Below are 14,039 nucleotides of genomic sequence, written 5' to 3'. Positions count from 1 at the left end.
TACCCAGCTCCATGTGAACACGTCGCGAGGGGAGGGGGAAGCCCCCTTGGATAAATGGGGGGGGCACACAAAAAAGTTGGCAAAAAAAAAATAAAAAGAGATGAGTGGCAATGGGATGAAAGTCCCAGATTTTCTTTAAAATATCGCCCTTCCACCTTTAATGGGTTTGATAATCATTTATCAATCCTTATTTTTCCCTCGTCATGTCTACTTTCATTTCACCACTAAACCTAGCTTGCCCTCAGGAATATCCCCACCCAGTGTGGAAAAACGGTTTGCCCCCCTTGAAAAAAAATCCCTGGCAATGTCCATGCATATGAGGAGGACATAATATTCACAAGAGATCCTCTAAATCAGTCAACATAAAGAGCATTGTAAAACTTGAAATTCACAATGCTTTAATCGTCATAGAATTTAACATCAAAGGCGACATAGGGGTACGATTGAAAATGATACACACACGAAACAGTTACAACTGTGAACGAGGCTGTACATGACAATCTTTGCCAAGAGCATGTACTTCAATTTTGCCCAACATTTCACAAAGAGAAGGGACAAATTTTGAAAACAAGAATATAATTCAATCAATGTTCTATATTTTTAACTTGAGCGTTCCTCGTTATAACATTGACACAACGAGGGAGTATTCCAACAGCGCATGCCCAAACTGAAGGGTGTCCGAGTCTGGTAGTCTCGGGAACTGCAGCACGCACGCGCGATAGTCTGTCCTATCGGCGTAGCTGTGGCCATACGTCGACTGGTGCGCATGCTTTAATCCTGAAAGATTTCAAATAATCCAAGTGGCTCATAATAATGCAATCTGTAGCTGAACATGTAATTTCCATATCTCTGAGAAAAAAGTCTGTTTTTGAAATCACAAAATACACATGCATATTACTGCATTAGATCATAGGCCTACACATGCTTCCTAAAGTCGCCAGGTCCCGAATTTCGCCAACTTTTGGTTTCACAGTTATAAGGTACCTGCCGACTATACATGTACAGCAATTAAAGAATAACGTAGATTCGTAATCAAAAACATAGGTGCGAACTATGTGAGAACAAAATTCAAAACGTGCATCATTCAAACTATTTCAAAATTTGTAGATCACACTGAAAACTTGCGCTTCTCGCTCTTAAACTGGCGGATAAACCGGAATTTTTCAAAAGGGATGCACAAAAGTAGCATTTTGGTTCTAAAACGGAGGTTAACAAGCTATCTACACTAACTTTGAAACAAACACATTAACGAGTTTTACACCAATAATGTCGCTCATAATGAACATACTATATGTAATGGGTACTGCAAAATACGTAAATCAATTATTCAGAGTTTTTCTTTAAAAGTCAAAGTCACTGCAGTACGCAAAATCCAAGTTTCCACAAAGGTGAAATTCGTATAAGGGGATCTAATGCAACCACACACAGGCCTGGCATCAAGTGCAGTTCCAGAGCCATGGGGGGGGGATAAACCCTTCGCACGTGACGTCATCCTTTAACTTTCGTTACTTCTTTGCAGTTTTGGAGGCCAGACATAAGTTGGTGAAGGGGGCCAGATCCCCCAACCTCCCCTGTAGTATCACGCCTGAACAGCACATACATGTAGGCCTACATAATTATGATATACATGTACATGTAACAAATTCATTACACTGTATTTCTTTCCTTGCGCACTCAAACACTGTCATTTCCTCAGCAGAGTACTGAGAGAAACGTCATGTAGTTACGAAGTATTCTTAAAAAGACAAACGACCAGATCCGTATAGCTGGGACTTTTCATGGGAGGGCGCGAGTCCTAAACAAAGCGGACCAAACATGCCTGCATATCTTTTGCTTTTTCATTTTGAAAGCCAGTAGGATTCATGAGGTCATACCAATGGTTCTAGGGGGGTTACAGGTTACATGTAACTCCCGCAGAGAGGATTGACCGAGGGGAAAATACTGAAGCGCGGCATTGATTTGCGCAGCTCAAAATCCGTTCTTGCCTCAAAAGCAGGCCTTTTAGCCACATGGCCTGAAGTTACATGGCCTTTCAGTTACAGACCTGCAGTGTACATCACATCCACAGATACTGAAACCCCACCCAGTGCAATCTTAACACGGGAACAGACAATCCCTAATCTGATCGAAACGAAACGAGTTCGGTTTAACCATGAGGAGCCTTAATTACAGCGATGGTAAATCAGTTTGCAGTGGGAACTACGTTGTACATGCATACCTAATACCGCAGTTCGTGACCCGTTCGGTAAATCCGTGTACGCATGCAAGATTGAAGAAAGTCAAACGCATTGCCCACCAAGGCATCTAAAGTTAACGGTAACACAAGGTGTAACACTACAGAAGGTACTGATAATCTCAAACAACATTCATTGCAAAACCTGCAGTGTTAGTTCGGAATATCCTGTATGTTATCACAGGACTGACAACACCCAGGGTGCAAAATTAATACAAATTTAACACCAGAGTTTGGGCAGTCTACTTGTGCTTTATGATTATCAACTCGGCGCAGCCTCGATTGGTACGAAAATGCCCATACCCTAAAATCTGATATTCACAAGAGGTTCAAAAGACGTGAGGTTGTCCCCCTCTGCTAACCCTTTCCCTCTTTTTCAAACAACAATCCTACTAACAGGAACTAAGCATGTATTCAGTAATGTGATTTCGTGATCCACACAATAAATTTTCATGTACATGTAGTTTGAAAGTCTGAACATGGCTCGATAAATGTATATGTATCTCATTATGATCTACAGCTGTTCAAAAACTAAGCGAAAGTAGGCCGACATGTACATGTAGTAACATGTAGAAGGCTTTCAGGTACGTACAATTATTATTTGGTATCTTTTTTCGATGTTTTTGGCTTTTTGTGAACTCTGAAGTGATGGTGCAAGGTCCCACGGTGGGTAAAAGCAGCTCCACAAGTCTTGCATTTAAAAGGTTTCTCTCCCGTGTGGATATTGAGGTGTTCTTTGAGCAAGTTGTTGGAGTAAAATCTCTTTGGGCAAACGTTGCAGGCAAAGGGTCTCACGTTCAAGTGGGATTTCATGTGATACCACAGGCAGTTCGCGCTAGCAAAGACCTTGTGGCACACTTTGCAGGTGCGCTGTTTTTCTCGATGACAACGTCGATGCAGCACCAAGGAACCCACCCTCGGGTAGGTCTTGCCGCACGTCTCACAGGTGTACTTCTGCGGTTCCTGGCAGCGTGTCCTCCTCTGGTGTATCTCCACACATTTACCAGTTTTAAATCTCTTCCCACATCGCTCGCAGATAAAGTCTCTTTTATTGGAATGAACGGCCAACTGGTGATTCGTCAAATCTCTAAGTGATCGGAGGAGCTTTCCGCACAGGTCACACATGAAATTGCGCTCTGGTTTGGGTTGAACGCGTCGGGGGCACTTATGAGCGAGAAGGCATAGTTCCGCTAGGAAGGACGCATCACACAATGTACAGGTTAATGCTGCTTTCTTCAAATGACTCTCTGCGTGTTTGCGAAGAAGAAACCGGATGCGGAATTTCTTGTTGCAGACAGTGCAAACAAATAACTTCATTCGACCATCCGGATGAATCTGCTCCTTGTGCGCGTTGAGTCTCCAAACGGTTTTAAACAAAGCACCACATATTTCACAAGAATGCGACCGTTTGTTCATATGGTCGTCAGTTAGATGCCTAACAAGAGAACTTCTATCTTGAAATGTTCTCTGGCATTTTTCACATTTCGTGAGCTCCTCAGGCGGGTCCCTGACACGATCAACCGATTTTCTAGCTGAATGAAACATTAATTTGTGTCTCTGAAGGTGGCTGAGGGTTTTGAAGTGTTTCTCACAAGAACTGCAAAAGTTCAACTCCTTGCCCTCAGCGTGAACTTCCAAGTGCCTCTTAAAGCAGGACGTCTTACCGAAACTGCACCCACACAGAGTACACTGGAACAGTCTGGTGTCCTTCTGAGTTGAACTGCTGCTTCCTTTTGGCTGCAGTACCTTGCGCTTCACAGCACTGCACCAAAACCTGCGCCTCTTGTAAAAGTTGAACCTTCGGGGTTTTGGAAGGGGTTTGTGCAATGAACCACAGAGATTACAGCGAACAGCCTTTGAGCGATGAGTTTCTGCATGCTGAAGTACATGTAGGTGTGACTTCTTAACGTGAGGCTTAGCCTCATGGGTTTGTCTATGCCGAGTGCAATCAGATTTGGTTCTAAATCCTTTGAGACAAACAAGGCAAGTAAAATTTCTGGTATTAGAATGAGCTCGCACGTAATGCTCTTTCAAGTGGGCTTTTGCAAAGTACCCCTTGTCACACAGATCACACTGGTATGGTCGATTGTCTTTGTGTGCATGGCTTCTGTGTTGTTTCAGCCAGGCTGCATACTGAAACGTCTGGTCACAGAGATTGCACTGATGAAGGCAGGACTTGCTACCATCATCACACAACTCTTTATCAGTGTGGACTGCTCTCCTGTGCTTGTAGAGTGCACTCCCGTAGGAAAATGTTTTTTCACACTTGTCACACTTGAAAGGTCTCTCTTTCGTGTGAACACGCTCATGCTCTAATAGTCTGGCACGGAAACCGCAGAATTTTCCGCAGAACCTGCAAGTGACTGATTTTTTTTCAAATGTCCCTTGCTGACCCTTGTAAACTATTTCGGTATCGGGTGAAGCACCTTCAGAGTGACCAGTTGCTGACGACTGTAACTCAGATCTACAGGTCTCAGCTTCAGGTGCTGTCTCTGCAGTGATCATTGTTCCCACCTTATCCCAAACAGGTTCATTACTACTTGGCTGTTCAATGTTGCTACTGTTGGAATTTGCTGAGGTATCATTTGAATAATGAGTTGAACAGGAAACTAACCTCGTTTCTCCACTAGGGGTAAACAACTGCTTACTTTCGCAAGTTCCAGTTGATTCCCGATAATCTGAAGCAGAAGGGTTAGCTTCAGAAGGTTCACAGCAACGAGTACGTCTGTGCTGGTTTAAATCAGATTTCCTACAAAACCTTTTCTGGCAAATTGGGCATATAAAATCTCTAGAGTTAGTGTGAGCACGGATATGGTGCTCTTTCAAATGGGATATGGTGTAATAGGTCTTTTTGCACATGTCACATTGAAATGGTCTTTCCTCTCCATGCAATTGCTTGATGTGTTCCTTGAGGAGGGTCACAAAGCGAAAACTCTTGTGGCAGATCCTGCATGTGGTTAACTTGTTTCCTCCTGATTTCCAAGGCTGGTGTGCACCCAACACAGTCTCCTTATCACTAGCTTGTTCATTTTTTGGCTCCATGACCGGGTCAATATTGGCAGATGATGGGTTCCCTGTCTTAAGCCTAGCCCTGTGAGTTTGTTTATGTCGAGTGCAATCAGACTTGGTCCTAAATCCTTTAAGGCAAACGGGGCACTTGAAATTTCTGGTATTGGAATGAGCTCGCACGTGATGTTCCTTCAAGTGGGCTTTTGCAAAGTAACCCTTGTCACACAGATCACACTGGTATGGTCGATTCTCTTTGTGCGCTTGGCTCCTGTGTTGTTTCAGCAAGGCTGCCGACTGAAACTCCTGGTGACAGATACTGCACTGAAGGATGCTACACTTGCTGTCAACATCATTTGAGTCTGCGTCCTTCAAATGAGGCATCATTTTTGTTTTCATTATCCCTCGAGGGGAAATTCTCATCTTGTGGACTTTTATCCTGTGGCTCCGGAGTACACTACCATAGGCAAATGTTTTCTCACACTTGTCACATTTGAAGGGTCTTTCTTTCGTGTGAACACGCTCATGCTCTAATAGTCTGGCACGGAAACCGCAGAACTTTCCGCAGAATCTGCAAGTGACTGTTCTTCTCTTAGATGTCCCTACTTGATCCTCAGTAGCAGCTTCCATAACAGCTGTAGCACCTTCAGTTACATTTTGCATGGCTCGAGCTGCCGAACCTCTAGTTATTCGTGTAGCGTGTGTATCATCAGAAGTTGCCAGAGTCCCTGAATAACTTTTTAAGTCTTTGAGTTTGTCAACACTGATGACATCTGATGCACCTCGTGTAGCAACATAGTTATTAAATGTGCCGTCAGGCTTCTCACTTGGTTCAGGAACAACTGCAGATTTTGATGCATCTGTTCCAATACAATTTACTTGGTGAACCGACAAATGACACTTTTGTTTATATGCCTTATCACATCTTTCACATTTATAAGGACGCTCACTGCTATGAGTAGCCATATGGCGCTTGAAGTAAGAGTTTCCTTTAAATGTTTTCCCACAAATATCACAATTTTTTATGATGTTTCTAGGTCTTTGGGGGCATGTCATTCCATGGATAGCTGTTTCATGACCTCGAAGACTACTTTTGTGCGAAAACTCTTTCCCGCATTTTGTACACTTGTATGGCTTTTCCTTTGTGTGAATACGCTCATGCTCCTGTAGTCTGGAACTACGATGAAAATCTTTTCCACAAAAACTGCAAGACAACGTCTTTGTGTGACCTGTCTGATGATTAGTGGAGCCATCAGTAGGTATCCTGACATTAGGGTTATCTTCTTGGTGACAGAGCTTATGCTGGTTCAACTGAATACTCGACTGAAAGTCTCTCTTGCAAACATGACAGGTGAAAAGCTGAATCTTGTTAATGACCAGCTGCAGTGTTGGGTGGTTCAGATTGAAATGTTGTTGGGCAGAAACCAACTGATGGCTTATCACACCTGAATCATCTGAATTCTCTGTAAATGTTTCAGGAAGAAGCACCTCTGTGCAGACCCTGTTCAGGACAACCTCATCAACTTCATCACTAGTATCTGTCAGAGCAAACTCCCCTCCACCATCATCATCATCAGATGACTCAGCACCAGCTTCACCAAGTACGTCCCTTCCTTCACTGTAAGACTCCTGACACCGTGAAGGTGTGCTTGCACTGGGTGCAACTTCAGCACTCTTGTTCCTCCTCAAAGGGGATTCTCCTTCAGACGGGTTCCTTTGCATGTCTACTTCACCATTTACATGTACTTCATTACCTAATATGGTAGCATGGGAGAGATGTACACAGTTTCCACTTTGTTTATTGAATGAAATGCCCAATGGAACTGACTGACTTTGATCAAGTAAAGCTACAGAATTGACGACTGCCTGTTCAGAGCTCCTGTGCACAGATTGGACAGAGGAAGAGACATTCCTAGGAATGGTGACACTTTCAGAGGGTTGAAGACACTCTATGGATTGTAGATCCTGTCCAGGATTAAGCACAAAGGTCTGTAATATCGGCTGATTCACCACTGGTACGCCATCGCGGCAGAGTACAGGGTACGTCATGGATGCAACACCTGATGTCCTCTGTGATGTTTCAGGTCTTTCACTGGGTCTCCTATTCTGGCAGAACTGCTGGTGTCGTTGAAGACTTCCTTGTTCCTTAAACCCTTTGTCACAGATGGCACAAGTGTAGAATTTCCCATCTGCGTGACTTAACATATGAGCTTTCAAATGACTAGTGCTCTTAAAGGACTTGAGACAAACACTGCACATGTACGGTCTCTCTATGACATGCTTGATTTGGTGGCACTGCAAGGCAGTCTGAGAAGTGAACGTCTTTTGGCACATTTCACAGTTGAAGGCATCAGTGCATTCAGTCTTCTTATGCTCACTCAGGTCTATTCCTGTCAGAAAGGTCTCTTCACAAATGTCACACATAAAAGGCCGTTCCTGGTGCATTTGTTTGTGTTGTCTCATCCGATAGTAGGTTTCAAAAGAGTTGCTGCAGATCCCACAGCGGTATTTATCTTTAGGGGATTTCTGGGCAAGTGTTCGACCACCCCTCCTAGCCTTGGCGTGGGAGCGGATATGCAAGTTGAGATCATTGGTTTTCTTAAAGCTTTCCTGGCAGAATCTGCAAACATGGGATCCTTTAGATTTGTGAGTTGATTTCTGGTGTTTCTGGAGATGGGTTGCTGTCTTGAACAACCTGCTGCAGTCGACACACTTGTAAGTCCTCTGCTTAGTTTGATGGCTTTCTCTGTGCCTCATCAATTTGAAGTGGGTCTGAAACCTCTTGTTACAACAACTGCAGATGTACTCATCTTTCCTGTGCTTTTGCAGGTGCTTCTGTAAATGTTTTGGTGTGGAGAATGTCTTCTTACAAAAGCTGCACACGTGGGGCCGATCCTTGTGTAGTTGCCTGTGCTTTCTTAATGAGTAATAAGTCTGGAAGAAAATGCCACACTTATGGCAAAGAAACGGTTTCCTATTTTCAGAGTGGGTTGCAATGTGCCGGGTCAGCGTGTTTTTGCGAGAGAAAGCTTTACCACACTTTTGGCAAGCAAAGGGCTTTTCATTTGTGTGGATGCGTTCATGCTCCTCAAGATGAGTTTTACCTTTGAATGCTTTGGAACAGTAAGGGCAGACATGATCCTTCTTCTGTTTCTTACGGATGTCTGAGGTAGATGCATCACTGCTCCCCCCAGAGTGGTTGCTAGTCTGATGTTTTAGAAGTGCACTTCGGGTTCTAAAAGCTTCTCCGCACAAGTCACAATTGAAGGAGCCCTCCTTGCTGTGTATCCGAGAGTGCTCCTTCAGGTCTGCAGAAGTTCGGAAAGTTTTGCTGCAAACTGTACACCTGACGGTGTTCACATCAAAATGAATGAGTTTGTGATTCCAGAGTGTTTTTTGACGGGAAAAGATTTCATCGCAGATGTTACACTTGAATGGAGGTGGCCCTGTGGCAGAAGCTTGTAAATCAGTGTCAGCAGCTGAGCTACATGTAGATGATGCCTCTGGAGAGGTATAAGTCAGTGGGTGCTCAGTACAGGAAGCCCCTGTCTGGCAAGTACAAGCTACGCCTAACGTACTATCCTCCGTGACAAGTCGTTCTTCATCAGAACTCAACGCAACAATGCAACGAAGCGACACGTCAGTCATTACTCCATGCAGACTTGTTTCTCCTTTATCGAACAAAGCTGCATCTGTGTGGACAAGATCCCCTGAAGCAGAGTTGGATGCCATGATCCTGAAAAGGGAAAGTAAAAGAAACTCATGAAAAATGGCCACACAAGCCAAAGGTTATAATCTGCTATTGTGCAAGCAGCAAAGTTTTATATTTTGATTATACACGTACACGTATGCATCCGCATGTAGTCCGACAACGTAAAGGTAGTAGTGGGACTGTACACAGAGACATATATGTGGCTCTACAAAAATGGCCCTTGGGCTCTCATGTGACAAATTGATTGTAAGTGATGCCTATGGATAGAGAAGCATTATAATAAGGATTAAATTTACGCATTTTGACCTCTGTCCCATGCTCTATTCCCGAAATACAGTAAAATTTAGAATGGATCTCTGGCAGGTGCATGGAGCGGTCTGTTACATACAGAGGCAGAGCATGACTGAAGGGCCTTGTTTGCAGAGTGGGTCACATATGTACTTTTTCCTTTCAAATCACTCACATCATTAGAAGTCAATATTCCATCAATAACAAGTCATCTAGAGTCGAAAGTCATGTTACAAGCTGTGAACTGTGAAATTCCTGTACATTCTCTGTTGTTACATGTAGGAACTAACTCCCTTCTACACAGTGTTCAATTTAGCGATGGTCCATTGGCCAAATGACAGTTGAAATCGCCTCTTGAGAAGTCTCCCTAAATGGCCTGGCTTGCCAGCCGAACAGTTGCAACAAATGCAATACACAGATCCAGTTCGTTTATAAAGAATGGAGCTCAGCTGACAAAGGCTTAAAATCCATTACATCATCAACTTAGTTTTTGACCTCAAATGCACTTTTTTTTGCGTTGTGGCCTTCCAACGGCAGCATATGATTGCCACGTATGGCCAAACCAGCCCAGTTGACAGACGTACATGTACCTGGTGCACCGTATCATATGAGGCATGCATGTGGTTGGCTTCTGTTTGCAATACATACAATTTAAACATAGTAAAAGAACTTTGAAAAAAAAGTCAAGGGCAAACATGCTGAATCTGCACACTACCAAGAGTCTGCCGCAGCAAGACCCCTTCTTGAGTGTACGGTCAACACGTTGCCACGATTAAGCGCATTTCGTATGTAATTTGGCATATTTGAAGGTGTTCACTCCACCACATACAAAAACATCCTCGACTCACTCACAATAAGCAATTTGCATTTTTATCCAAGATGAACAAACAATTTCAAAATTTGAAGTTTCCCCCATTTAGCACAGTTAGCAAATGAGACTATTCTGACTATTTATCCCATAATGCACTACAAAAGGGCATCTCCATGACAACCACTTGGCGGAGCACTGCGCTGAAAATCGCCTGCATTCCCTTGCCTAATGCGCACATGCATCCATCCTAGTTGTTAAGAAGTCTCAGATACGTCACTTTAACCCCACCCCAACCCCACTGGCTAGATACATGTCAAGTACATGTACCTTTACTCTCACCTTCCAGTGAAATCCCGGGGGGGACTTTCCAGCTAACAATGTCAACCCTCAATGCGCCCTCAAACTTTACGTTGATGAAACTCTTCCCTGGTAGCAAACATAGGAAAATAGACTTATCAAACAAATACATCTTTATTAACAAGAGAACAAAATAGTTCTGATCAAACTGCCCAAGATACGTGTACGTGTACAAGAATGTGTTACATCAGAAGATTCAGCTACTTCAAACTTCTTACTTTGCATTCACTCAAATTCTATCAAAAATGAAATTGAACACACAAAAACGCGGTTCACCGGTCACTCCACTGTCCAAATCTAATATCTCATTTCCAATATTCAACACCTCACATGCAACTACTGACATGACAAATCTGTTCTTGACTTACTCACATCTGGCATACATGTGTACAAGTGCTCAATAGGACTATTGATAACAAATTCTCAATACTCAAGAATCAGTTTCCTCAAGACCATGCAAAGGTGCCACCAGCCTCCGGATCGGCCTGAGACATTAAACGGACTTGCTTTAAATATAGCCTTTACTGGTGTGAGCGTATGTGTGGGTACCGGGTACACTGGTTAACTGCAAACTGTACTGAGGCACACCTAAACTCAAGTAATTTGCAACACATGAAAAACTACAAGAACAAAAAAGTAAAAACACAGTACACAGAAAAAAGGAAATCAGACAGAACAAAGAAAGAGCAAAAGTTAATGAGACTGAAACGCTCAATGTCTATTCCATCAGTGCTCAGGAAGATATACATTCCATGTATACGTACATGTAACTTGGTGTACATGTACATGTAGGTACATGAATAAGTACATCTACAGAAAGTTGATTATCTTATCTTGAGTAACTGTAGGCTCTAGACTTCCAGTCTACTGAAAGTTTCATTTGTGGAAGTGAGTTGTCAAGGAAGTCTGCATAGGTTAACAGTGGCACCAAACTTTCGTTTTCCTGTTGTTTCTTTTCTTTACATTGAACATGATGGTGTAAATGTCAACACATTGTTCATGATTACTGGATAAGGAACGCAGACTGACAGAACTTGTGTGAAGTCAAAGACTTTATGTAACCCTAACCCTCCTCAATCCTCCAAAATCCTTTGGGCGATTTTGGAGGATTTTGGAGAATAGAGGGTGAATGGCAAAAGTGCATGGCTGATTGCGAAGGATGCCATGCGTGAAGGTTGCGGGTTAGACCTTGTGTTGTTCTTGCCCAGTCATGCATAAATTCAATCTGATATTTCTTTTGAATAAACCACACTGCTCAAAAATGCCATTCACACTGCCTCAACATACTGACAGGAATTGCCAGAGGAATTTGAAGGATTGGGGCAGTAGGCACACCTCCTCGTAATATTTTCAAGACATTTTGGAGGATTTCAGAGGGTCTCTAGCAAAAAGGGCCTGGGGGTTAAGGTTAATGTACATCTAGCTGCTAGGAGCAAAACATGCAGAGACTGCTGCCACTGACAACCAAAGCAGTGGTGCCTGTCATGGCACTGACGTATGCAAGCTGCCAATGCAAAACAATAAGACAACGATCTTCGCACTCAGTCATAAACACGGACGAGTTTCAGTGTAATGTAGTGCAGCATTATCAGTCTCCTTTACTTCCCGAGTGGCTTACAGTTTTAACCCACTATGCCACAAGCATGACTAGAATCCCATGCATTTTTGTACAGACTTCATCCTGAAACAAGTTTTACGTTATTCCCATCAATTTATGTAAACGTAAGTCGTAATGAACCCAAATTTGCCATGACTGTGCAACAAGCTTGGCAAAGTGTGAAAGATCACGCAGACACACAGTTCAGCTCATGATGTATTGCCAAATTATATCATGGACACAGGCATGACTGCATGACGGGGCAGGCCCGGCTCTGCTCACTCAACAATTAACACGTAGCGGGGTGGGCTCACCAAAACAAGTGAAGTTCTTGCTATCTCTGGATACACAATGTAACTTAGACCACCGCCCTCGAATACCAATACATTATACATGCAATGAATTAAGCGCTCAGAATAGGTGAACTTCGGCGCAACACGAAGCCACATCTGACGAGCAGCTACCGGTATGATATGTGAAAGTTTTTCACGCAGGCGGAGAGCATGCGGAAGGGCGCCCTCATTTAACAATTAGACTGATGCTAGCCAAACGTTAAAAATGCACACCAAGGCCGAGTTCGGGCGGCTTGTTCTCCTTACTTTCAATCGTCTGATCGTACTAAGAAGTGAAGCTGACACACACAGCCTCGTTTTCAAACGCAGAAGTGCGCAGATCGACGCTAAAAGCGTCGTATTGGGATCCATCTATGAGCTGACTGGGAGTACTGGAGTGTGACGGATCCTACTGTGTAGTCAGGTGGAACGAGGATACAGCTGATGGATCCACCTGGGTACTGATGCATGTCAGTTGGTGATGGGCTGTGGCGGGGGAAGGTTGCCTGGGTATAGGAGACCTATGGGCGGGGGGGGGGCTAGGGTATGAAGCGTGAAATTTTAATGTGATCTGCAAATTTGCCTTCGAAATCCCTGTCCATGTGGCGAAGGGGAGGGGGCAGGCTTCTGCATCACACGAGCGGGGGGGGGGGGGACCTGTCCGAGTCTCCTCCCCTAACACACCAAATCCCATAGCCACTCATAAACATGGCCGCACTTTGTGATACCTGTATTTAACTTTCTCGGTATGTTTTTTATGTGCCGATGATCTTCAGCCAGTTTTGTATTGCTTGTTTTGCTCTCGTCTGATCCGTTTTGAAAACCCTTACTTTAGGCTTCCCTCCTGAAGCCGCATAGCACTCAAGGTTTAATTATTGACCTGATAACGTGGAGTTATCGATCCAAGTTAGTATTCTCAGGTAGACCATTCATTATGCCAATCCACAGTGTGTTTCGAAATAAGGTTAGGATGAGGTTTGCCCTGTTAATTCAAGGAAACTAGTGTGATGTCTTTTCTTATTACAATTTTATTATTATCTTTTGTTACAGCATCAAAGTGATGAAGGGGTTTAATCATGAAAGTGCCTTCTTAATCCTAAATTAAAAGTGAAAGACTTAAATGTATTGTGAAAAATTATAACCATTCTTACGTTTCATGTGAAAATATATACATTTAGGAGGAATTTTCAATTTAACCTTATAATAAATCCAATACTCAAAAATACTCTCATTTATGACTTAAAATTTCGAAAATGGTTTCCAATTTTACCAAAATCTCCAGTGCTGCATTGTAACATTAACTTTTTACTGACCTTATAGCCAAGCTATTAGGGCATAGGCCCCACGGACCACAACCGACCACCGTTTCCTTAACTTTGGTAATCTGTCAAGTGTTCCTGTCTAATTTTGCCGACGTGTGATGAACTACGCTCAGTGTGGTAGCAGTTGTGGGTGAAAAAAATGGTTTCCTCTTGAGGTTCCCAGGTTCAGTGGGATTAATATTTGCCCTCGATCGGTCCAATCGTCCTGCGCAGTAGCTGTTCGTGACGTACTTGATAATAGTGCGCGCTCTCAAAATAGCGATAACTGATTTCAATAACCTCTCTGGTTCAAGGTTCCTGTAAAGTACTTACAAATGTCATGTACATGGTGTACATAGTACATGTAGGTACATGTACGTGTACTAACGACACCAACTACGT

General features: G+C 43.3%; 1 protein-coding gene across 3 annotated transcripts; it reads right to left on the bottom strand.

Moving 5' to 3' along the window:
* Positions 1 to 576: 576 nt before the first annotated feature.
* On the bottom strand, positions 577 to 13,909 carry LOC110981106 (uncharacterized). Of its 3 annotated transcripts, none has more exons than XM_087131147.1 (3): positions 13,650 to 13,909; positions 10,390 to 10,476; positions 577 to 8,975 (listed from the first exon to the last, which is right to left on the bottom strand). In XM_087131147.1, the coding sequence occupies exon 3, from the start codon at positions 8,969 to 8,971 to the stop codon at positions 2,831 to 2,833; it is 6,141 nt and encodes a 2,046-aa protein (XP_086987273.1). In that variant the 5' UTR covers positions 8,972 to 8,975; positions 10,390 to 10,476; positions 13,650 to 13,909; the 3' UTR covers positions 577 to 2,830. The 3 variants fall into 3 exon arrangements, with proteins under 3 accessions (XP_086987273.1, XP_022094034.2, XP_086987274.1); XM_022238342.2 differs by lacking the exon at positions 13,650 to 13,909 and adding an exon at positions 12,319 to 12,472; XM_087131148.1 differs by lacking the exons at positions 10,390 to 10,476; positions 13,650 to 13,909 and adding an exon at positions 12,319 to 12,465.
* Between the last annotated feature and the right edge of the window lie 130 nt (positions 13,910 to 14,039).

This window comes from Acanthaster planci, linkage group LG21, assembly GCF_054643075.1.
Source record: "Acanthaster planci isolate LZ-2023a linkage group LG21, COTS_SCS, whole genome shotgun sequence".
Taxonomy (NCBI): domain Eukaryota; kingdom Metazoa; phylum Echinodermata; class Asteroidea; order Valvatida; family Acanthasteridae; genus Acanthaster; species Acanthaster planci.
This window is presented reverse-complemented; position numbering and strand designations above follow the sequence as displayed.